The sequence below is a fragment of the Eumetopias jubatus genome, unplaced genomic scaffold (assembly GCF_037043125.1).
Source record: "Eumetopias jubatus isolate StellerSeaLion01/CBP00866 unplaced genomic scaffold, mEumJub1_p1.0 scaffold_14, whole genome shotgun sequence".
In the NCBI taxonomy this organism is placed as follows: Eukaryota; Metazoa; Chordata; class Mammalia; order Carnivora; family Otariidae; genus Eumetopias; species Eumetopias jubatus.
Genome location: NW_028274820.1, coordinates 105543387 through 105566466, shown reverse-complemented (window position 1 = coordinate 105566466; position 23080 = coordinate 105543387). Strand labels below are relative to the sequence as shown.

Sequence of the window (23080 nt, the reverse complement as noted above, 5' to 3'; positions counted from 1 at the left end):
CTCCCACTCGCTCACTCCAGCCTTCTCCCCAGGGCTGCCCATCTGCGAGTCGCGCAGGCTGAGCCCGAGTACTGTGCCCAGCAACTGGGAGGGAGGACTCAGTGCTCACTGAGAGGAGCCCAGCAGCCTGCCCGCAGCCTCCCCGATGGGGCGACACCCTCCCCGCTGGGACCGTGCCGCACGACCCTGACCCATCCTGCCCCGAGCGGCTCGTCGTGTGTGGGCGAGCCCCATCGGTGATGCCGCAGACACACCCCAGCTGCGTGGCTACGCGTCCGGGCTGCTTCTCTACATCTTCCCTACCTTGTCCCTCTCGGCCCTTCTCTCCTTTCTGTTCCATTTTCTGGAAAATGGACTCACCTTTGTTTTTAAGCCTTGCTGCCGAGTTTTCATTTCTGTCATATTTTTTAATTTCCAGGAGCTTTTTGTTCCGAAACGCAAAGAACACGCTTCTGGGTTGTCTCGTGAGAGTACAAGACCATCTCTGTGAGCATGTTGGTCAGAGGCTCTGTCCCCACATTTTCTTCTCCCCGCACGAAGAATTTCGGACGGACGCTAATTCCTCACTGGCATCTGCAGTTAGGGATTTGGGACCGAGGAGTGGAGGGCCGTTCTGAAGAGTGTGAGGTGCGCTTCCCGGCCCGTTCTGTCCTTGACGTCGGGGTCTTCTGGCGGACGATCCCTGGGGTGGGGACCCTGGTGGGCGAGGGGGGGTTGCCACACGTCGCAGAGGAGGAAAGGGGCAGCGGGGTCTTGCTGCCCGCTGCACACGACCCTCCCTCCCCACCTCGGACCTTACACTGCCCCCCGTGTTCTGCCCTCTCCAGGAAAGAAACCTCCCATCTCCTGAGGACTCATCAGAGAGAACTTAGGGCTCTGATGGCTTCATAATTTTCAAATAGTCCTTGTTTCTCTTCCACACCCTTCCTCAGCCTCCCAAAGCACCCAGAGGGGCCCACCTCTCATCAGAGGTGATGTTCTAAAGATCTGATGTACCAGAATGGAAACCACACGGAACCCACAGCCGACAAGGACAGACACCGCTGGGTGGTGGTCTGAGCTGAGCACTGCCTCCACCGCGGGTGCCGAGAGCTGCTGGGGTCCTGGGGAGAAGCCAGGGTGGGCTTGGCCTGGGAATCGGCTGCCTTACGTTTGGTTAGCCTGGTCCCCCTTCCTCGGTGTTGCAACTCAAAGTTGGGTTGCCTCTCCTCTCCTCTGTTCCTCAGGAGTTAAGGAGGCCTTAACTTTTTTTTCACTTTCTCTTGTATCGGCGGGAGGTCTGGGGGCACCTCAAAGTAGTAGAAGTAGCTCTGTTGTCCTTGCCGGGAGCTCCTCACCCCTTCTTCCAAAAATCGCTTGTTGAGTCGTACTAACTATCAAGCCTGTGCCAGGCTCAAAGGTGTGCAGCGCCCAGGGAAATCACCGGCGATGCTCAGGTGCAGCCCTGCAGCGTGCTGTCGGCCCAGGGAGGGCTGGAGCGGGGCAGGGGAGCTGACCCATCTGGGAAGGTCAGGGGAGGCTTCCTAGGGGAAGCCACAATCTAGGGGAGATGGGAATGCTGAGTAATAATCATCAAAACTGTGATTCCTGGGGGTGAGTGTGGGTGGAGGAGGGGGGCCGGGGAGGGGAGTCCTCAAAGCTGGGATAGAGGAGGGGGACAGAGGGGACCATGCCTCAGACTGAGATTGCTTCTCACTTTTCATACACGGTGGAGCGGACAAGGGCCCCTGCTGGTTGCCCCTCAGCCAGCTGTGCTTCCGGAACCACGGGGTGCAGAGCGCACGAGGGGCCTTCCTGTCCCTTCAATCTTCCCACCTGCCCCCCAGGGCGCACCAGCGCCTCCTATCCTCATGCCCGATGCTGTAGGCGACAGGAACCTCTGCCTCGGAGACCTTCTGCTTTTATATTTGCGTCTGCCTCACTATCAGCATTTTACAACCTGTGACCTCATGTTCCTATTTTGTTTGCATTTATATGTGGTCAAAAGCTTTTTGCAGGCCAAGGCTCATTTGCTCTGTGTTCTGTAGTGCTAAGGACAGGTGATACTAAATATTGATGCCTCTTCAGCACTGGGTGGCCAAAAGCACTGCTCCTTAAAGTCTGAACAGTCCCGGACCACAGGGCTGTACCTGTGTTGATTGGGCTCTTTGCTATTACTCTTACTTTAAATAGAACACATCTTTCTTCACAGAATTCATAAAGCTTCTCCTGTGATACAATTGGTCTGCCCACGTGTGTGGTCTCTCCAACCACATAGGAAATGTGAGAATTGGAGAGATCTCCCCTTTTTCTGTAATCCATACATAGTGCCAGGGATTCTGTGAGTATACGTGCACTGCCTGATTAAGGACAAACAATTAACTGGTCACTGTTAATCTCCTAACCCCCTCCCTTGGGAAGTAGGAAGTATGAGTTCTGCATGTTCGTCTCCATGTGCACACAAGATCATCAGACTCCCAGAGACTAAGACATTTACTGCTTCCTTTGCTACATTGTGCAAAACCTCCTTTGAATCCACAAAAGAAGCCTGAAGAGTGATTACAGAGTGATGTTGGAAACTGGCAGGAACTGAAAATGGTAGCAGAGTCACATCTCTGCCCACAAAGCTGTTTATCATTTATCTGTGGGCCTCCTATGGGAAATATTTCTTCCACAAAGACCACACGGGATTAAAGCGCACGAAGCCTCCACAAGGACAGAGAGAAACATGGCTCACCTGTGCTCGGCTACCGATCATTTCCTATAGTCACTATTCCTGTCTGTTAATTGGAACGCATCCGAGTCTACCAACACTACAAACCTCGTTACTTTTGTCAGTCCACCTCCTGGAACACTGTTTTCATTCCTTTAGACGTTAGTCCTGTTACTCCAGATCCTTTGAGACACTTGCTTTCTCTTCTTATAACTCTAACACTCTTCTTACAACTCTCAGCTTACTTCTTTAGTATGGAAATCTTCCCCTTGGCGATCTTGGAGGCCACGTCCTCCCGGGAGTGCTGGGGATGGCGGCCACTCACCTGCAGATGGCAGCAGCGTGTCAACCCCATGAGCACACTGCTAAGCTCTGATGACCAGCTGGACACCCTTCCTTGCCCACACCCGGGTTTTTCACATGTAAAGGGGGCTAGGACAGTCTTTACATCATCGGCATATTGTCAGCTGTCCAGGAGGGATAATGCAAAGCGCTCACAACAGTGTCTGACATAGAAACCTCTACATAAGGTGATAGCCATTTTTTGGTTATGAATGAATAAAATTTCTGAGGTCCAGAAATAACTTTTGGAAAACATAATTCAACCTGTTCATAGACAAAAAGAAAAACACCTTGAAAATCTGGACAAATCTTCACATCAAGAATCCTCAGCATTGGGCGCCTGGGTGGCTCAGTTGGTAAAGCATCTGCCTTCGGCTCAGGTCATGATCCTGGAGTCCCAAGATCGAGCCCCGCATCGGGCTCCCTGCTCGGCGGGAAGCCTGCTTCTCCCTCTGACCCTCCCCACCTCATGCTCTCTCTCTCATTCATTCTCTCAAATAAATAAATAAAATCTTAAAAAAAAAAAAAAAGAATCCTCAGGATTTCCCTCATCTAAGATCCCTGTCTTTAATTTCAGGTCATTGTCATAGACCTGCAGGAATCGGTTAGAGCCGAAGAACTTCCTGAGCAGATCCTGTCGACAAGGCCCCCTGGAGCATCTGTCCCAGCATCTCCATCTGATTTCATTTAGGGAGGAATCCCTTACATTGGATGGAAAAGAACATCTTTTAAAAAGATTTATTTATTTTAGAGGGAAAGAGCACGTGTGAGCAGGGCAAGGGGTAGCGGGAGAGGGAGAGTCCCAAGTAGATTTCATGCTGAGTGTGGAGCCCGACTCAGGCCTCGGTCCCCTGGCACCTGAGATCATGACCCGAGCTGAAACCGCGAGTCGGATGCTTAACCGACCAAGCCACCCAGGTGCCCCTGAAAAAGAGCATTTTTTGCCGCGTTTTTTCTTTATGAAAATATTTCACGTACCATTTCACTCTTAGAGACTATGGTATGGGCAGCAATGGCCTTTCCACAGCTCTCGCTTCTCGTGACCAATGTGTGATTTGAAATTAGTTCAGGTTGGCTTTAACTGGGGACAGGGGTGGGGTTGAAAGCACTAGATTTAAACTAGGAATTTTTCATTTTAGAAGGATCCCCCCCCACCCCACATAAACACACACAGACACACACTCGTCACTCTACTCCGTGGACCGACGGGAAAACCACTTTTTATCTAAGAGCGAGTGCTCTGCTCTGTGGCAAACAGTATCTCTTCCATTCTAATGCTATTTAGTGGCCAGGATTATGTTGGTAGAAAACCAGTATGAGACAATTTGATGTAACCACAGTCAATTATTGTTTTGTCCACATGAAGATGATAAGTGCATCCGGGAACTCAAAATAATAATGAGATTGCTTTCACAGAAGACCTTTCTCTCTCTGGGTCCAAAATCATGCCAAAGATAGCAGTGGGTGCCCAAGAGCCAAGTGACCTGGATTAGCGCCGTGTTGTTGATGAAATGGGCATCTTGCCGTAAACAAGGAGCCGGCGATGGCAGAAGGCACCTACACTCTGGAAATAAACATTTCCTGTAACTAAAAGCCACACTGTCTGGCATCCACGGACAGCTGAGGATGAAGAGGTAAAGCCGGGCATCATACCCACCTGCAGCACCAACATCATCATCATCAACCTGCATGCACTGCTTATCACTGGGGCTGAGAGCCAGTGGTTCCCTTTTAAGGATATCTTGCTTTTATATTCTTTAGTTGACTTTGGTAACGTACATTTTTACGGCCTTTCTGTAATGCACCCGTATTACTGGATTAATAAGGAAATAATAGGATGTAACACCCACATGGCAAAGGTGGTGTTGCAATGTCCTCCAGGAAGGCTGGCTGCCTGGAGCACCCTTCTTGGAGAAGCTGCTATGAGTGAGGCCCGGCCGTCAGCCTGCACCCTTGAGACGCCTGATATGTTTGGCCTGTGGATTCCTATCGATCTCTTAGAACGAGCTGCACCTTAGCCAAGTTCATAACCATCGATGTAACTGAGAAAGGTAATTTGTTAATTTTTTAAAAAAGATTGATTTATCTATTTCAGAGAGAAAGCACATAGGGGGTAGGGGCAGAGGAAGAGGGAGAGAGAAACTCAAGCAGACTCCACGTTGAGCACGGAGCCCAACACAGGGCTCGATCCCATGACCCTGAGATCACGACCTGAGCCAAAATCAAGGGTCAGATGCTCAACTGACTGCACCACCCAGGTGTCCCTAATTTGTTAATTTTTAAAAAGATTTTATTTATTTATTTGACAGAGAAAGAGACAGCAAGAGAAGGAACACAAACAGGGGCAGAGGGAGAGGGAGAAGCAGGCTTCCTGCGGAGCAGGAAGCCCGACATGGAGCTCGATCCCAGGACCCTGGGATCATGCCCTGAGCCAAAGGCAGACGCTTAACGACTGAGCCACCCAGGCGCCCCTAATTCGTTCATTTCTGATGAGAACTATAACGGGCCAGTTGGCCTCAGCGCTCATATTAATGAATCAGTTGGGTGAAACTGTAATCAGAAAGTACTTGCTGAGCCGGACAGAACAGGCAGACAGAGTGAAGTGGCCCCATATGGTGAGGACAGCTTTTTCCTCTGGCAAGCGTGGTGGACATTGTCGGTCTTTTTGCCTCTCTGGGCTTCTCTGTCTGCATACTGACCTTTCTATTCACCCAGACTGTCTTCAGAAGGGTTCGGTACAACTGGTCATATTCCTATTTCCTGCAAAATCATCATGACGAGTCGTGGGCACGTCAGGGTCTCCAGCCACGTGATGGCAAATGAAAACCTGACCCGCGCCCGCAGGGACAATGGCAGTCAGGGCCACTGGATTTCAGTAACTCTTAAAGGACAACCTTTCTCCCTTTTCCCTGGGGTTCTTGGGGGGCAATGGAAGATGGTTACTTTCAACCTTATGTTTGTTCAACACATGTAAATATGAATTTTAATGCAAATGTATTGGTGTAACCTCTCTTTCTGCAGTCCTAGGATGGTTCTGACAACCCTCGTGAGCAGTTGCCCTTGGCCGTATTTTAGGAACAAGGAGAAGGAGGTCAGTTACACAGGAGGCAGGTCGGCAGGGGAACCCAGCTCCGCGAGCTTCAGCCAAGGTTCAGCAAGGTCACCTCCACCAAGGTGAACAGCTCTGCACTTTCTCATGGGACAGAGACCCTCAGGGGTGACTTTCTACCAAGAAATGGCACTTTACTTCTTCCAAACCACCAAGAGCCCCCCCGCCAGGCTGCCCCCAGCTATCTTACAGTTGACAGGCTTTTTGGTTTGATAAGCCGGGGCCACACACGAGGACTGGAGCAGGGCTAGCCTGGAGGTGTGGGCTGAGACCACAGTGACACCAGGGTCCCTTACCTATTTTCCCATCTGGCCTCTTAGAAGGCTTGTATGTAATAAGTAATGATGCATAATTTTATTTTGATAAGGGTCACTTATTTGCTTCAGATATCTTCCATTTGTCCTACCAAGCAGGAAAACAGCACCAATGTTAACTGTGACTCTTGTGACTGATGTCACACAGAACATAGACTGCAGCAGTGTTTCATCATATCGCTGTTCACAGACAGGACGCGCAGACACCCGCTGGGCAGTGGCACGGGGCAAAGTCACCACTTTGGCTTTATCAAATAATGCTGGTCACTGGGTCCTCCCCAATCTTACGGCTCCTCAATGCAGTCCTCGCTACGAGCTTCACATCACACTCATCATGAGGAGGAAGAAAGAACCCAAATGAAATGAATGATGTGGCACTCAGTCCATAATCTGGCTGGAATCCCCTTAGGCTGAAATGCAGGGGAAGGTGACGTCACAAAGACAGTGCTATGCTTGGAGCGGGAGAACCGAGTTGAAACCATGGCTGACCATGGCCGACCACTAGTGGCGAGCCCTTGAGCAAGCTGCCTCAACCGTGGGTCTCAGTCTTCTCCTCTCTAGAGTGGGGACATGACCTATACCCCATCATCGTTGTGAGTACAAAATACGTAATGATACCGTACGTCTCAGCATCACACATGATAAGGGCTCACTGATGCGTGTCGATGCATTTGTATGCACATTCACTCACTTGCTCCCTCATCCGTGTATGAAAGGATAAGGGAGAAGAAATTTGGGCCTGTGCCGGACTGTAAGTGACGGGCTTTGTAAAGACCTGCACAGAAGAATAAAGAAAGAAGCAGGCAGATGACAAGAACTCAGGAAGTGTGATCAAGGGCATGGCTCCTCCCTGGAGCCAAGGGTGTGTCCTAGGAAGAACATTCTGGAAGAAACAGGCCAGGGGCAGAGTGGATGGAGCCTAGGAAGCTGCTGGTGTCTGGATGTCGTGTGGTCAGCAGCGGGGACTTACTGTGGCCCTGGGACAGGAACAGGCACGAAGAATGAGCACTGAGGGCTGCCCTCATGGGTGGGCTGCATAGGAAGGAGGCGGGTGGGGGCTGGGGGTGACACCACACACGCCCTGGGGGGGTTGCCGAGCCCATGGGCCTCCCAGGCCGACGTTCACAGGTAGCTCCAGTCCTGGCTGAGAAACTCAAGTACTGACATCACTGATCGTTAAATGCAGGGCTCACATCAGTCCTGGATTTGGACTTTTTTCTCTCCTTTAAGAAATGTTACCTTACAGTCTGTGTTGGCTGTTTCTGTCAGGGACCTGGGGGGCGCGTTTGTGAGCAGTGCCCTGAAACCACTCCAAGCACCTCACACAGTCAGTGGAGACTTACATTAGGGCCATGATGTGACGACTCCAAGTCAAGAGGCTCAGAGATGTAGAAAACTTGCCCTTCCCGTTAGTACCTGGGACCCGGGTGTGCCAACTTCTGTGTTTATGAAAAAGGTGAACGCTCTAAAGGTTCCATCACTCCTACCCCCCCCCTGCGGTTTGGGCATCTTCATCCGTCTTGCTGGATGTAGAAAACAGAGAGCTACCGGCTAGGGTTAAATTGAATTTGCATCCAGACAGGCAGAAGCATTCGCTTTGCAAGGCTTCTTCTCAGTCTGGGCACTTGGCCCAGGGCAGTACGTCGACCTTGCTCCTGAGTGTCTGCTGGTTGAGCTGAGTCCTGGAGAGCTGGAAAGCCTCAACGGACTGGACACTTGTGCCGTCAGGCTCTGGCCTGTGCCCTGGAAGCAGGCCTTCCCGGTGAGGAAGTACCCCAGCATATGGTCCTCTGTACCGTGCATTGTTAGTGGCTCCAGAAACACTTAGGAGTCATGTATATGCTCTGGGTTGGTGGTACTGCTCACCAATCACTCCCAGGGAGGACCAGTGCTGCCTGCCTGTCTTCTTCACAGTGTTGCAGTCAAGATGTAGTAAAAGAATGGATAGGAGAGTCTGAAAAAGCCTGTGAATGTTTGCATACAGAATAACATATGGAGCTTCCCAACAGAAGTTACTCTATGGCCTTTGCTAGCGCTGGATGGGAGCCTCGGTCTGCAGCCCAGACACCAGGCTTTCCAGGCATGGAGGGCCCTGCACCCTGTCTTTAAGCTGGGAGGCAGTAGGTACACCCAGCGTGGGACCGAGTCACCAGGACAGTTTTGGATCTCAGCCTTCCATGGTCCCTCCTCTAAGAGAGGCAGTGCTCAAAAAACAATCCCTTCCCGGAAATCTGCCCAAGAACGGATGGATCTCAAGGGGCCGAAGCTGTCCTGATGGCTTGTGAGGTTTATGCCCAGAAGGTTATGCACACGAGCAGCCTCTTCGGGGGTTGGGCTCTGCCTCCCCTCTCTGATTCCCTACCGCACCCACCACGTACTTCCCGATGGACCCGTCGTTCACAGAATGCTCCGAGGACAGCAAATGTGGGGACGAGAAATACACAGTCAGGCTGCAAGGCTACCCCTCAGGTGCCTGTACCGGGGACAGGACACTGGGCAGGCAAATCCGGCCAGTCACATGCAGGGATGGGGTGAGGACAGGCAATGAATTTAAAAAGGGGGAGGGGGCTAAACAGTACAGCCACTTTGGATAACAATTCGGCAATTTTTTATGGAGTTAAACATACATTTACTGTGCGAACCAGCAATTCTCCTTGTAGGTATTTACTCATGAGAAATGAAAACATAGCTCCATATGTTATTCTGTATGCAAACATTCACAGCAGTTTTATCCAAAAAAGCCCCAAGCTGGAAACAACTCACATGTCAAAGGGTGAACACGTGAACAAATCCCCGTGTAACCATGCAGCAGATTGGTTCTCGGCGACAGAACGTACGGCGGGCAGACATAGGCAACAACGTGGGGCACCGTGGAAAGCAATTATGCTAACACGGACCACATGAGTATGACTCCATCGAGAAGACACTCTAGGGGGGGCGAGACCACAGGGATGGCGACCCGTCACTGGTCGCCAGGGACAGTGGCGGGGGGCAGAGGAGGGGCATGACGGATTGTTTCCTGTCTCGGTGTGGACTTGCTCCCGTGATGATACCATTAGTCAAAACTTACTGGAGACCTGGACTGTAAAACCGTGAGTTATTACAGGTAAGTGAGGCTGCAACAAGCCGGTGATTATGTACACGGGACTGCCGTACGCCCGTCGGTCCGGGAGCCTGTCCGCCCCGCGGCCCACCCCATGCCCCTCTCGCTGTCCTCCAGGGCCGCCTTCCCGCCCCAGGATGCCGTGAGTTCAACCTAACCAGTGCCACCGGTGCACGGGGCTCCGTGCCCAGCCCTCTGTAGGGACTGATGGAGCACAGACAAGGGAGGGAGGGGACACAGAGACAATACCAAATAAAGGAGACAGCAAGGGGTACACGCGGCCTTTCCATCATCTGGCCTGTGGCTGGCACAGTTTGGGCACATGCTGGGCACGCAACTCTCCTGCAGCAGGGAAGGATGCCCAGCACAAGCTACACACGCCCGGCAGACCCAGCCGTCCAGGGCCGCCTGCCCTGTGCACTGGGGCGCTTCTCTTCAGGGAAAGGTCTGTGAGCAGGAGGAGGGCTGACCTCAGGCGTGTGGCCAGCTCCTCAGGGGACGGACTCTCACGCCCGACCGAAGGGGGTCCGCAGACACGCCTCTGACTCTGTGTGACTCAAACCTGGCAAAATGCAGGGATCCGAACCGGCGGCTTCCCCGCCGATCCCACTAGGTGGAGCCCACAGCAAGCTCCCTGGGGAGGCCTGGACACCGAGCAGGGAGCAGCATCCCCCAGCCCCGGGCTGGGGAGGGAGCCAGGTGACAAACAGCAGGCTCTGTCCCGTTTCCATGCAGTGGAGTCTTTGCTGAATGTCACTAAATAAAAGGCCACGACCACCGTTCATCTGAGACCGGCCACTCCCTCTCTGAGTCTGTCAAGAGGACAAGGAAATTGTTTCAGGGGAAACTTCAGTCACTTGTTTCCAGAGAGAGAAGGGTTCAGTTTCCAGGACACTTGGTGACGACAGCAAGTGAAGGAGGGGCAGGCCCAGTGGACCCCAGGTCCCAGCTGAAATCATACCTTCAGAGACTCTCATTTCCTTGATTTGGAGTACGGTCCTGGCATGCACCTTCTTCCTAGTCAACACGGATAAATTCGTTTCCTCCAACTGTCAGCCAACATCTGAGGAATGCTTCCTAGGATGGGACCGATTCAAGGGACAGGCACGTGAAGTTTAACCACAAGCCGCACATGCGTATTGTCACCTCTTTTTCAAATGGGTTTGTGGGCAGCGTGATTTGGTGGGAAAGTAGAGTTGAAACCAGCTCCTTTTGCATTGTGGCTGATGGCTTTTCTGCCGGCTGACCCAGCCCTGGCATAGGAGACCTCCCCCATGGGGGAGAGAGCAAGGTCTGTGGGCATCCCTTCTTCAAGGTCACGCTGTCCCTGGGCACCAGTCCCCCTGGGGTGCAGACACGGTCAAGCCCCTGCCAGAGAAACCCTTCTCTCTGAGGCCTCGGGATGAGGGAGAGGCATGCGTCAGGTAACGAGTGCATACTGATGAACACATTTCCAACTCCCATTCAGAAAAAAATACATCACTTGAACAAGGGCACTAGCCATTTGCCGTGAGAAATGGGAAGATGCTCACCTCAGAGGTCGGGTGGTTGGAGGAGGACTCTTTGAGAAGGGGGTGTGGACGCTGGCCGCGAAGCGTCAGAGCGTGGGGACGCCAGGCACACAGAGAGCAGCCAGGCCCCGGCACACACGTGGGGGCGCGGGCACCCAGGAGCACGCCCTGTCCGGGGGCCGCGCTTGCACACACCGTTGACGTGACCACACACAGGAGTGGGGCTGGCATGCAGGGGCATCGCACGCATCTCCCCGGCCCCCCCGCTGCTGCACGGATCGCCACATTCTCTCCCACGGAGCCCGGACGGAGCTCTAGACTACTTTCACACTCAGCTCCAGGAAGCCATTGCACTTGATCAGAGTTGACAGTGAGGATGAAACTTACTTTGTGTCCAAATGCGGGAAATGGGGGGGGGTTAAAGAGACTTGGCCATATTATGGAAGATCTTGGTTCCTTCATGAATAGGGCCTGTAGTGCTTTCCACACACTGAAGCAGACACTTAAATGTACCACCTCATTATTCTACAGTATTTCCTATAACCTTTTCATGAACCCTATGAGTCAGGCATTTTATTTCCATTATATATATATGGAGCAATTGGGCCTGGAGAAGCAAAGTAACTCTTCCGTGATTACACGGGTAAAGAGGCTGCCTGGGAATTTATTCCCAGATTTCTTTGACTCTAAAGTCATGTTCTCTTGAAAATGCTTGCTAAGGTTTGTATTCTGGAAGGAGGAAGGGAGAAGGGGAGGAAGACGGGAGGGTAAGGGAGAAGCAGCTAGAGGGAGTCCAGTGTTGACCTCCGAGCTGTCCATGGTTTTGGGAAAATGTGTGAAAGTCAGTAACGCTGGGAGTCTCCCCCCTCGATGCCATGGTAGAGACATGCAAAGCGATATTTTAAGGACATCACTTTCTTCTACATTTTACATTTCTTCACATTAGAACATTATACTAACAATCCTATTCATGCAAATTCTGGCAGCTGTGAAGGTAGCTGGCTCTCTCAAGTGTGTCTGCCTGGAAGGGCCAGCAGCAGGCCCCCTGATATAAAAACTTAGTGAAACATTTTATGTTAAGAATGACTAGCTTTAAATCTGCTTTAGCAAACAGATTTGCGTAAAAGATACGTGTCTTTTAAGAATACACTTTTTGAACACTTAGTGTGTGGAAGTCAAATAAATTTTCCCTTCAGTTTTAGATCTTTGCATAGGTGAAAACCCTGCTCCCTCGGGATTCTCATTACAACCCTAGCCAGTGCGTGCAGAAGGACGGGGCTCGGCTCCCGCCACAGACAGAGGTCCAAACTCTGGAGGAGGAAGTGAGCACACGGGACAAGGGAGGGCCTCTCCTGGCTTGTGAACCACACCGTAGGAAGGGCATGCCCTTCCTTGAATTCTTCTGCCACTGGCAAAAAGGAAGGAAACCAGATTCAGAGGGCACTGAAAAATTAATTCAACCCTTCTCTGTGATGGGTTGGAAAGCCTGAAGCCAAGACAACATTCAAGTTGTAAGTGACAACTAATTCCATCCTGTAGCTCGCATGGCCTCCGGCTCACAGTGAAGACTTTAGGGGAGAAGCGAGGACAGAGAAGTGAGAAATTGGGAGAAATGTACAGATCTGTGTCTTCAGAAGCACCAAGGAAAGCTCTTCGTTTTGGGTATGATAAGTAATGTAAATCCTGATAACTTAACACAGACTTATTTTTGCTTTAAAAACACAGTTGTGCTTTCCTCTCTACCCCAAATCTACGTGGACACAAGCCTTAGAATGCGGGCTGCCTCCTTCTCCTGCCATCCGGTGGAGCACCTGCTCAGGTGACTGCTGCAGTTGTCACTAAAGCTGCAAAAACCTGAGGCCTGAAGCCTCAACCATGGTCTAAGACAGATTAGACGTTGACAATATATGAAATGAATTGATTCATTTTCCATAAACGATCGTGACAAAGAGGGAGAGGTGGTGGTCGAGCGATGCCGGCTTTGGAGATGCTATTTCGGTGCACAGGGTGATGGGACGTCCACTGAGGGTTCTTTACCAGTAAACGTAACGAGTCAGCTGCTGCAACTTTCAATCGTATAAAAGTCCTCGGGAAAGAAATAAATTAGCACCACTAAAAATCTGATCTTTACAGCTCTAACGTAACTCAAGGGTTGTCTTGAGAGCACGGGGTTCGGAGTCAGCCAGGCTGTACATGAGCTAGGAGATGCAGAGCAGCTACGCCTTACAGCTCTCACTGTAAATGGGGATAGGAATGTTTTTCTTGCAGGCTACTGTGCTGGGGTGTAGGTGCATGGAAGTCAATTTATAAATGATGGCAATTATTATTACTGTGATGATTTAAAAAAACCCGAAGGCAGACCGTTATATGTTGACATTCTCTATGGGGGGATCATCATCATCATCATCATCATCAACACTGAAAACAAGTCGTCAACACAGACTATCTCGTCCTCTGGTTTGCAGCTGGTTTAGGTCAGGCTGTCCAAATCTACTTTTTCTAAACTCTGACTGATGCAGTGAAGTATTAACACAATGTATTGAGCATAAAATGCTTTTACAGTTCTGAGTTTTACAAATATATAGAAGATGGAACAAAAATATCTGTCACCTATAATACATTCCATTGTCCTACAACGGGCACACAAATCTCAAGGCATAATCATACTCCTGCCTGCCGTGAGCTTTGAAGACGCAGATCTGCTTGAAAAAATAAGAGAATAATTCCTCCTTAGTGGAAAACATCTGAGTTTATATTTAAAATATGCTTTAAATGAAAAATTCCTATGGATACTTCATTTTTATCACAGTGACTCATCTTAAGTTTCTTTGAACTTGATTTGTCTACTCATCTCACAGAAACTGTTAATCTCATGTTGCTGCATATCTATATACATCTCTCCTTTGTCTGAAGGCCAAATGAAATTATTTTCTCCATGTTTGTTTTCCAAAGAGATGCCCATGTTCTACTTAAACTTAGTAGAAAGCAGATGGACACAGTTGTAAACATTCATGTTGCTGGTTCATGCTCTCCTATTAAACAATACTTTTCAGCAATTCCTGCTGCTTGTTTAAATTCAGGAAAATGAGGATGTCTCCCTCAAATATTCATAGGCAACCCAGACAACACCAGCCATAGCACTTCCAGAGCCCCTCGCCTTTCCAAAGGATTGTGAAAGAAGCCCCAGAGGGGTGGAGGAGAGGACCAGGCATGGAACAAGAAGGCTGGGGGTGGGGGAGGGGAGAGGGGAGGGGACGGGGGGGGGAGCGGGGGCGGATGGGAGAGAAACAGAAAGCCATCCCCGCCTCTCATTCCTAGTTCAGCAGCCCTTCTCCACGTGTCTGACTCAACAAATGGCTTCAGCAGACTTTAACCAGTGTCTTTTGCTGCCTCTGGACTCCAGAGTTGAGCTCCTGATAATGCATCCCTGTGCTGTGTGTGGCAGAGCTACCCAGCCCTGAAAGCCTTATAAAATCATGCATGCTCTCATGTCTGTCCTTCCCACACACAGGTTTGGGTCCCAAATCATGCATTTTTGAGAGACCGGATGAGCTTAGGGGTGCCACTCTATTATATAGATAACCAGAACACTGTGGGAGTCCTGGGGCTGTCCCCCCCATGCCCCCACCCCTGTACCTGGGAGGACCACAGCGGGTAACAGGGCAGGGAGGGTGGGGAGATAGTCCCGCCCTGCAGGACCTCAAGGGGAAACCTCAGCAACCAGAACAGGAGATAGATGGCTTTGTTCTAGGAAGGGGGGCTTCACAAATGGGCAAGCAACCAGATTCATGGGACCCCCTAGAAGCTGGATACAGTTAGCCAGGGAGGAGCCAGCGAGGCCCCACAACATCAGGGGACTTCACTGTCAGAATCAAGCTGCCCCATTTCCTGCCCTTAATTCTATGAATTAAGCAACTACTCAGGGTTCTACCCTTTCTTTGTTCTGAGTGTTTCTCATTAAAAGAAAATGAAAGAATAATCTTACCCATGAGGAATTTTGCTCAGGACATAATATCCAGTGTAGGAGTGTTGGTATATCTGAAACAGACAAGACAAAAGAAAAAAAAGAAAGAAAGAAAAAAAAAAGCAAGCATTGAGACAAAGGCTGTGACCATGATATTTTTCAAATCACTGTGCATCCTAAAAAACATCAGTGGAGGAAAGGTAGTTAATCAGGAGACCTGGAGGCAAAGTGTTTCGCTTACTTAGAAAGTTAACTTGCATATCCTGTTTATTTTACTTTCTTCATTTGCACATTGTTTACTGGGCAGAGGCTTGATATCGACCCCATAGGTGGCTGGTTTGTGATTAAATCGGGAGCACAGATTCCCAGCTCAAGGACATGTAACACAGGACGAATGAAGAGGTCACCAGAGGCTGTCAGTCAGCTAGACCCAGCACACCAGAAGACCCATGTACTGGGCGAGTTCCCTGTAAATTACGGCAAATTCCATTGTGCGTCCTCGGTGAATACTGAAACCAAGATAGGCTTAATTGGGCAAACTCCTGTCCTTCTGTACAAAGCGATGTGTATCTTTTAGCTTCAGAGAGTGGTCAATAAACTAAGAACTCATTACAAGAGGGAGTGTGGCTTTTAAAACGAAGGTAACAAAAAACAGTGTTTCCAAACTCCTATAACCCCCAACCTGAAGCTTCTCTTAAAATCTTGAGCCAGGAGATGATTCTCTAACCCGTAAATGCAATGACTTGAATGCAAGGGATGACCACAAATGGGGGAGAACGTGCAGTTCAAGAATTCTTGGCATCCTTCACCTCCAACTTTCTGGATAGAGACCCTCCCCAGAGCTGGAATGTGATGGATTATCAGCAGGGTTGAAGCAAGAACATACTGCACTTCTCTTTCTTCCACGCGTGTAACTTCTGAGAGTCAAAAGCCTGTGTGGGGACATGTTAAGCGACCAGCATTTAAAACCACCTTCCTAAAGGTAATGGGTGAGGCCAAGGGAGATAGGTCCAGTGTGAAGCATGTGGGATAGAGGAATGCACTGGGGTGTGGATGATGGAGTGAGCCTGAGAAAGAGAACAGGCAGGACCCTGCTAAGCTCACTGACTCCCCGCCTCGTCGGGGCGCCTGGGTTAACTTAGAGATAATCATAGTGGATCACAGTTCCTGGAGAAAAAGAATCCAGATATAAAAGTAAACAGCAGCCCTCAAGTCCCAAAGTTCTTTTGCTTCTGAAGATCCTGAAACTTCTGCACCAGAAATACGGGGCCTGGGGTGGCCTATTGGAGGGAGGTGGGTAGGCATCCGACGAGGAAATTTGTCCAAATACTGCTTTCCTTATGAGTAAATAGCCAGTAAGCCAAAGAATCTGAAGGAGAACTTCCGGACCTGCCCCTGCAATCTGAGAAGGAGCACACAAACCTACTCTGCTGTTTCTGACGTGATGCCTGGTCCTGCTTCCCCAGGAGAAGAAGGGAGGGCTGGTCCTGAGCAGATTCCTGGTCAGAGAGCACCCATCCGAGGACCCTGTGCTTTGACTAAACTGCCTCTGGGATGGACCAGCTCCCTCAGATGCAAGAACAGAAGCTCAACAGGCACACCACCTTTGTCCGAGGTCAGGGCACATGGTGCTGCCTAAACTCTCCCCCAAAGCCACCTGTTCATCCTGTTCATCTCACTCTAGTTTCATGATAACCCAAGCAGGCAAAAGGTGACCTTTGTTGGCTAAAATAGGGAAGTGAGGTACAGCAAGGGCAGAGGAGAGAGGAAAAGGAGGAGGGGGAGGGGAAGTAGGGGTGGCGCCTAATTCCAAGGGACTTGATGGAATAGAATGTGGCAGAAATCATGGTGTGAGACTTCTGGGATCAGGATGTAAAAGGTGCTGTGGCTTCTTGCTGGCTCTCCTTTGGATCACTGCTCGGGGGAAAGACAGCCACCATGCTGCGAGGACACCTGAGCAGCCCTAAGGAGAGGTCCATGTGGTGAGCCACCAAGGTTCCTCGCCAGCAGATCGCCAACAGCCCACAAGGAGCTGAGGCGTCTTGCCCACGGCCACACGAGGGAGCTTGGATGCACGGAGTCTTCATCCCTAGTGGAGCCTTCAGGCGATATAGCCCCGGCTGACGCTCTGACAGACCACGAGCCAGAGACACTCAGATAAGATGGTCTTGAATCCCTGACCCACAGTAATTTTAAGATCAGAAGTGTTGGTTGTCTTAAGCTGTTAAGTTTTGGGTAGTTTCTTATACGGCAATAGGTAAATGGTATATCTAGTCTAAATCCAGAGGAAAAAAGGTACCTATTATATCAAATGTGGACATACTTTTAAGTTACTGGACTCCCTCCCTATAAACCTCCTCCAGCCACTTCTTAAAACAAACAGATAAACAAATTCTTTATATCAAAACAGTTTCAGTACAGAAGTGAGTTGCTGGGAAGAACACTCATAGACCAAAAACCCTGAGGGAAGTCTTTGAAATGGCTGTAGAGAATAGTCATGGTGATGCCAATGAAGCTGAGGGTGTAAGCGGCGAGCTTTCATGGAGGTGCAGGGTCCCAGCTCCTCAGCATCCAGGAAGTCACTCAACGCAGGTATTAGCACCCTATTCTGAAGATAGGAAAGTTGAATCCTAAGGAATTCAAATTAAGTTCAAGCAATACTTGATCTGAAGTCTCTCTCTCTCCAATCACTACACTGGAAATTGCCTGAACAAAGGGCATATCTCTTAACTCAAGTTACAAGTTCAAGTTGATTGCTGTCAACCGAAAAATCCAGAATACCAACAGATATAACAAATATGCAAAATTTTGCGGTTGAAGGAATATTTCTTTAATCCCTCTGGAAGCAGTGATTTCAATTCATCCTCTGGTTATGCCATTCCCAAACAGACACCTAGAAGCTGATCTTTGCACTCCTCTTTAAACACACCACTAAATGACTCTGAAATTCAGCCCTGGGAGTATGCAGTATTCTGACTGCAGCCAATGAGAGAAAGAAGACCAAATTAAAATAATCTTATATGGACAAGGGTAAGAAGATGGGAGAACTACCCATCCTCCATTCTATGGAGAATTCTATGTAGTATGGGGCAAAAAGGAAAAAAAATATGGATGGAAAATGTTGTGAAATATCTGGAAAACTGAATCACTAATTAGAAAGATTCCAACAAAAATGGGACAGAGCCACAAAGAGACAGGTAAGACCTGAGATGCTGGATCTGCCAAGGATGTATGTGAAAGAAGCCTTCCAGAGCGAACTGCTGATGCAAATGGGACCCTTAGAAATGAAAGTGCACTTAGGATTTATGTATTACTCTTAAACAATTAGCAAAGGGAGAAGGTGATGCGACAGTTTTCTCTTCGCTCCAAGACGGAACTATCAAACAGCATTCTCTTCCACAAAATAATATCCTCTCAACCCAGAGCCAAAAGAACCACAGGCATAAAAGAGACTACTCTTTAAAGAGCAAATGCCTTATCTTGAAAGGAATAAGAAAAAAAAAAGCTACATCTCCTTGAAAGAATTTGTTCCTTAGAAAGATAAAGCCTTTCCCCCTACCCCCCACCCCGGTCTCTATCTGTTGTATTTATGTTTCTTTCTTTAAAATAGTCTCTGAATACTTTTTTTAAAAAAGATTTATTTATTTATTTGACAGAGAAAGTGAGAGAGCACAAGCAGGGGGAGCAGTAGAGGGAGAGGGAGAAGCAGGCTCCCCAATGAGCAGGGAGCCCGACATGGGACTCAATCCCAGGACCCTGGGATCATGACCTGAGCCAACCATCTGAGCCACCCAGGTGCCCCTGAATACTTCTGATCATTGGGAAAAAAGTACAGAGTTGGAAGTTAGTAAGACTGCATTCAGTTATTTTTTCTAAGAGCGCACTTTTAGAAGTTCACAGATTTGAGTTACTTTGGTTTCTTCTTCACTATCAAATTTCCCTTGGAAAATTAATATATAAGGACTTGTTACCCAAAACACCATTCACAAGATGGGAAAGCAATTTCAGCAAATTTTCCTTCTACTATATCATGAAAAATAGTTGCTATTGGCTTTCAATAATTGGAATAAAAATAACCAGTCAAAAGTCTCTCATGGGGTGAGTTCACATTTGGCTTGCTTCTTCCATTTCTGAAACATCTGCCCACACTTCTTATATTTTCTCCTTCTCTGCTCCCACGGAGCCATACTTTCTATTTGTCTATGGTCTTCACTACCTCAGCCTCATCATACACACTCATGCCCCACCATGCACACTCATGCAGACTCACTTTGTATCTTCTTCTTCGATGAAATCATCCACTCCTGTAGTTTTAAACCAGATTTCCACCTAGACATCCCTACCTCATGCCTCACAAGCACCCAAAACTCAATATTCTCCAAAATAAACTCTTCAACAACCCTAAAAATGCGGTTCTCCTTTGATATTTCCTATCTTAGTTGGTGGTTTCATCATTCAGTATACTGAGCTACAAACAAAGTTCTCCTTGACTCCATTCTTTGCCTCCCTTGACTTCCTGCCCCAGTTCAATCTACCCTCCAATGACACTGAATTAACTTCTTTAGTCCTCCTCTAATCCACCACCCAGTCTTCACCTCTATAGTCTCACTGCAGACCTCCCCTCCAGCTTTTCCCTCCTGCAGAAAGAAGCTACCAGATCCCTTTCCAAGATCAACCTCTGAGGTTTCCACACCACTCCCTTCTGCTCCCTGGTGAACCTCATGACTCTTGCCTTATAGGTTTTGTAAAAGGCCCTGCCTTACATGTTTCCCCACTCCCTGTCCCTAACTACCTCTCCCAAATTTGTAAAATAGAACTCAAATCTCCCTTAAAGGATGGCGGAGGAGTAGGGGACCCTATTCCAACCAGTCCCTTGGACTGAGCTGGATATCTACCAGACCACTCTGAACACCCACGAAATCAGCCTCAGTTGTAAGAAGATATATCTGGATCTCTACGGTGGGTGGTTTCGAGGTATGAAGCAGGGAGCTGTGATTCTGGGGGCAGATATCAGAAGATAAATGGAAGTGGGAGGGAGAATTCGGGATCCTGCACCGCTGGAGCACAAAAGTCTCCCGCGCTGGGGACTGGGCACAGACTCGCAGACCAGTAGTGGCGGGGAATGGACTTTATGGCAGCCCGCCAGACTGAAACCTGGAGTTGCGGGGGCACACGTGTGAACTGGGGGCGGCTGGTGGTTTTAGGAGCACAAAGGGCAGAGTCATGCCTGGACCTGGAAACGAGGGCTGGGAGTGCAGCTAAGGGGTGCACAACTGAGAATGCTGCAGTTTATAGCAGCACAGACAGAAACAGAGACAGTGTGGCCTGGAGAGCTCACTGAAGAACAGACTGTGATATATCTGTTCTGAGGCAGAGGGTTGGAAACAGTCTCTTTTGCTCTCTCAGAAGAAATGCGGAAAGCCACCAGGGAAAGCTGCCAGAGAACAAAAGCCGCAAAAAGCCGGATTTCACGGAGCCCATCCCCACCCCCAGGGGGCAGGACAACTCTGTCCAAACAGGGTAGCCTGAGTAACAGCGCAGCAGGCCCCTCCCTGAGAAGACAGGCTGGGAGAACAAGAGGCCGACAATTCTAAGGTCCCTAAAAAACAGGTGCACACTGCTTGGGTTGTGGTCAATAATTTGGACTCTGTACATTCCTTCAACCACCCTTCAACAGAATGACTAAGAAGAGGAACGCCCCAAAGAGGAAAGACTCAGAGACTGACATCTGCCACAGATTTACAAATGGATACAGATATAAGCAAGACGTTGGAAATAGACTTCAGGGTAACAGTTATGAAGACGATAGCTAGAATGGAGAAATCAATTAATGGCAACATAGAGTCTCTAAGGGCAGAAATGAAAGCTGAATTGGCAGAACTTACAAATGCTGTCAGTGAGATCCAATCTAATCTAGATAATCTAACAGCTAGGGTAAGCGAGGCAGAAGAATGAATTAGTGACCTGGAAGACCAACTGATAGAAAAGAAGGAAAAAGAGGAGGCCTGGGAGAAACAGCTTAAAATCCATGAAAACGGAATTAGAGAAATAAGTGACACCATGAAACGTTCCAATGTCAGAATTATTGGGATCCCTGAGGGGGTGGAGAGACAGAGAGGACTAGAAGATATATTTGAGCAAATTGTAGCTGAGAACTTCCCTAATCTGGGGAATGACACAAACATTCATGTCCTAGCGGCAGAGAGGACCCCTCCCAAGATCAAGGAGAACAGACAAACACCCCGGCATGTAACAGTAAAACTCGCAAATCTTAGAACCAAAGAAACCATCTTAAGGGCAGTTAGAGGAAAGAAGTTCCTTATGTACAGAGGGAGGAACATCAGAATAACGTCAGACCTATTGCAAGACCTGGCAAGCCAGAAAGGGCTGGCAAGACATATTCAGGGTACTAAATGAGAAGAACATGCAGCCAAGAATACTTTATCTGGCAAGGCTGTCATTTAGGATGGATGGAGAGGTAAAGAGCTTCCAAGACTGGCAGAAACTGAAAGAATATGTGACCACTACGCCAGCCCTGCAAGAAATAATAAGGGGGGGGGGGTTCTAGAAAAGGAGAAATACCTCAAGAGTGATATAGGACAGAAATTTACAGAGACAATCTATAGAAACGAGGACTTCACAAGCAACATGATGACAATAAATTCATATTTTTTCAATAATCACTCTCAACATGAACAGCCTAAATGCTCCCATAAAGCAGCAGAAGGTTGCAGATTAGATAAAAAGACAGGACCCATCCCTATGCTGCCTACAAGAGACTGATTTTGAACCTAAAGATACATCAAGACTGAAAGTGAAGGGATGTAGATCCATTTTCCATGCCAATGGACCTCAAAAGAAAGCGCTGGGTAGGAATTCTTATAGTAAACAAATTAGATTTTAAGCTAAAGACTGTAGTTAAAGACACAGAAGGACAGTATATCATTCTTAAAAGGTCTATCCAAGAAGAAGATCTAACAATTATAAATATCTATGCCCCCAACATGGGAGCAGCCAACTACATAAGCCAACTGTTAACCAAAATAAAGAGTCATATCGATAATAATATGTTATTGTAGGAGATCTTAATACTCCACTCTCAGCAATAAATAGATCATCTAAGCAGAAAATCAACAAAGAAACAAGAGCTTTGAATGACACACTGGACCAGATGGACCTCATGGATATATACAGAACATTCCACCCTAAAACTACAGAATACTCATTCTTCTTGAGTGCACATGGAACTTTCTCCAGAATAGACCGCATACTGGGTCACAAATCAGGTCTCAACCGATACCAAAAGATTGAGATTATTTCCTGCATATCCTCAGACCATAATGCTTTAAAACTGGAACTCAATCACAAGAAAAAATTTGGAAGAAATTCAAACACCTGGAAGCCAGAGACCACTCTGCTCAAGAATGTTTGGGTCAACCAGGAAATCAAAGAAGAACGTAAACAATTCATGGAAACCAATGAGAATGAAAAAAAAACACATCTTTCCAAAACCCATGGGATACTGCAAAGGTGGTCCCTCAGGGGAAAATACATAGCCATCCAAGCCTCACTCAAAAAAATAGAAAAATTCTGAATTCACCAACTAACTTTACATGTTAAAAAACTGGAGAAAAAGTAACAAATGATGCCTAAGCCACACATTAGAAGAGAAGTAATTAAGATTAGAACAGAGATCAATGAATTTGAAACCAGAAACACAGTAGATCAGATCAATGAAACTAGAAGCTGGTTCTTTGAAAGAATTAATAAGATCGATAAGAGAAAGGACCCAAATTAATAAAATAATGAGTGAAAGGGGAGAGATCATGACTAACACCAAGGAAATAGAAACACTTAATCGAAATTTTTATCAACAACTATATGCCAATAAATTAAGCAACCTGGAAGAAATGGATGCCTTCTCGGAAACCTATAAGCTCCCAAGACTGACACAGGAAGAAACTGACAACCTGAATGGGCCAATAACCAGTAACGAGATTGAAGCAGTGATCAAAAACCTCCCAAAAAATGAGTCCAGGGCCGGA

General features: G+C 48.3%; 1 protein-coding gene across 1 annotated transcript in view; it reads right to left on the bottom strand.

The window, feature by feature from the left end:
- The window catches only part of DPP6 (dipeptidyl peptidase like 6), a 719037-nt gene that overhangs the window by 180435 nt on the left and 515522 nt on the right, over positions 1-23080 (bottom strand). The window contains exon 6 of the mRNA XM_028089214.1: positions 15057-15109. Coding sequence (XP_027945015.1) covers positions 15057-15109 — 53 coding nt within the window. The remainder of the gene's footprint in view (positions 1-15056; positions 15110-23080) is intronic.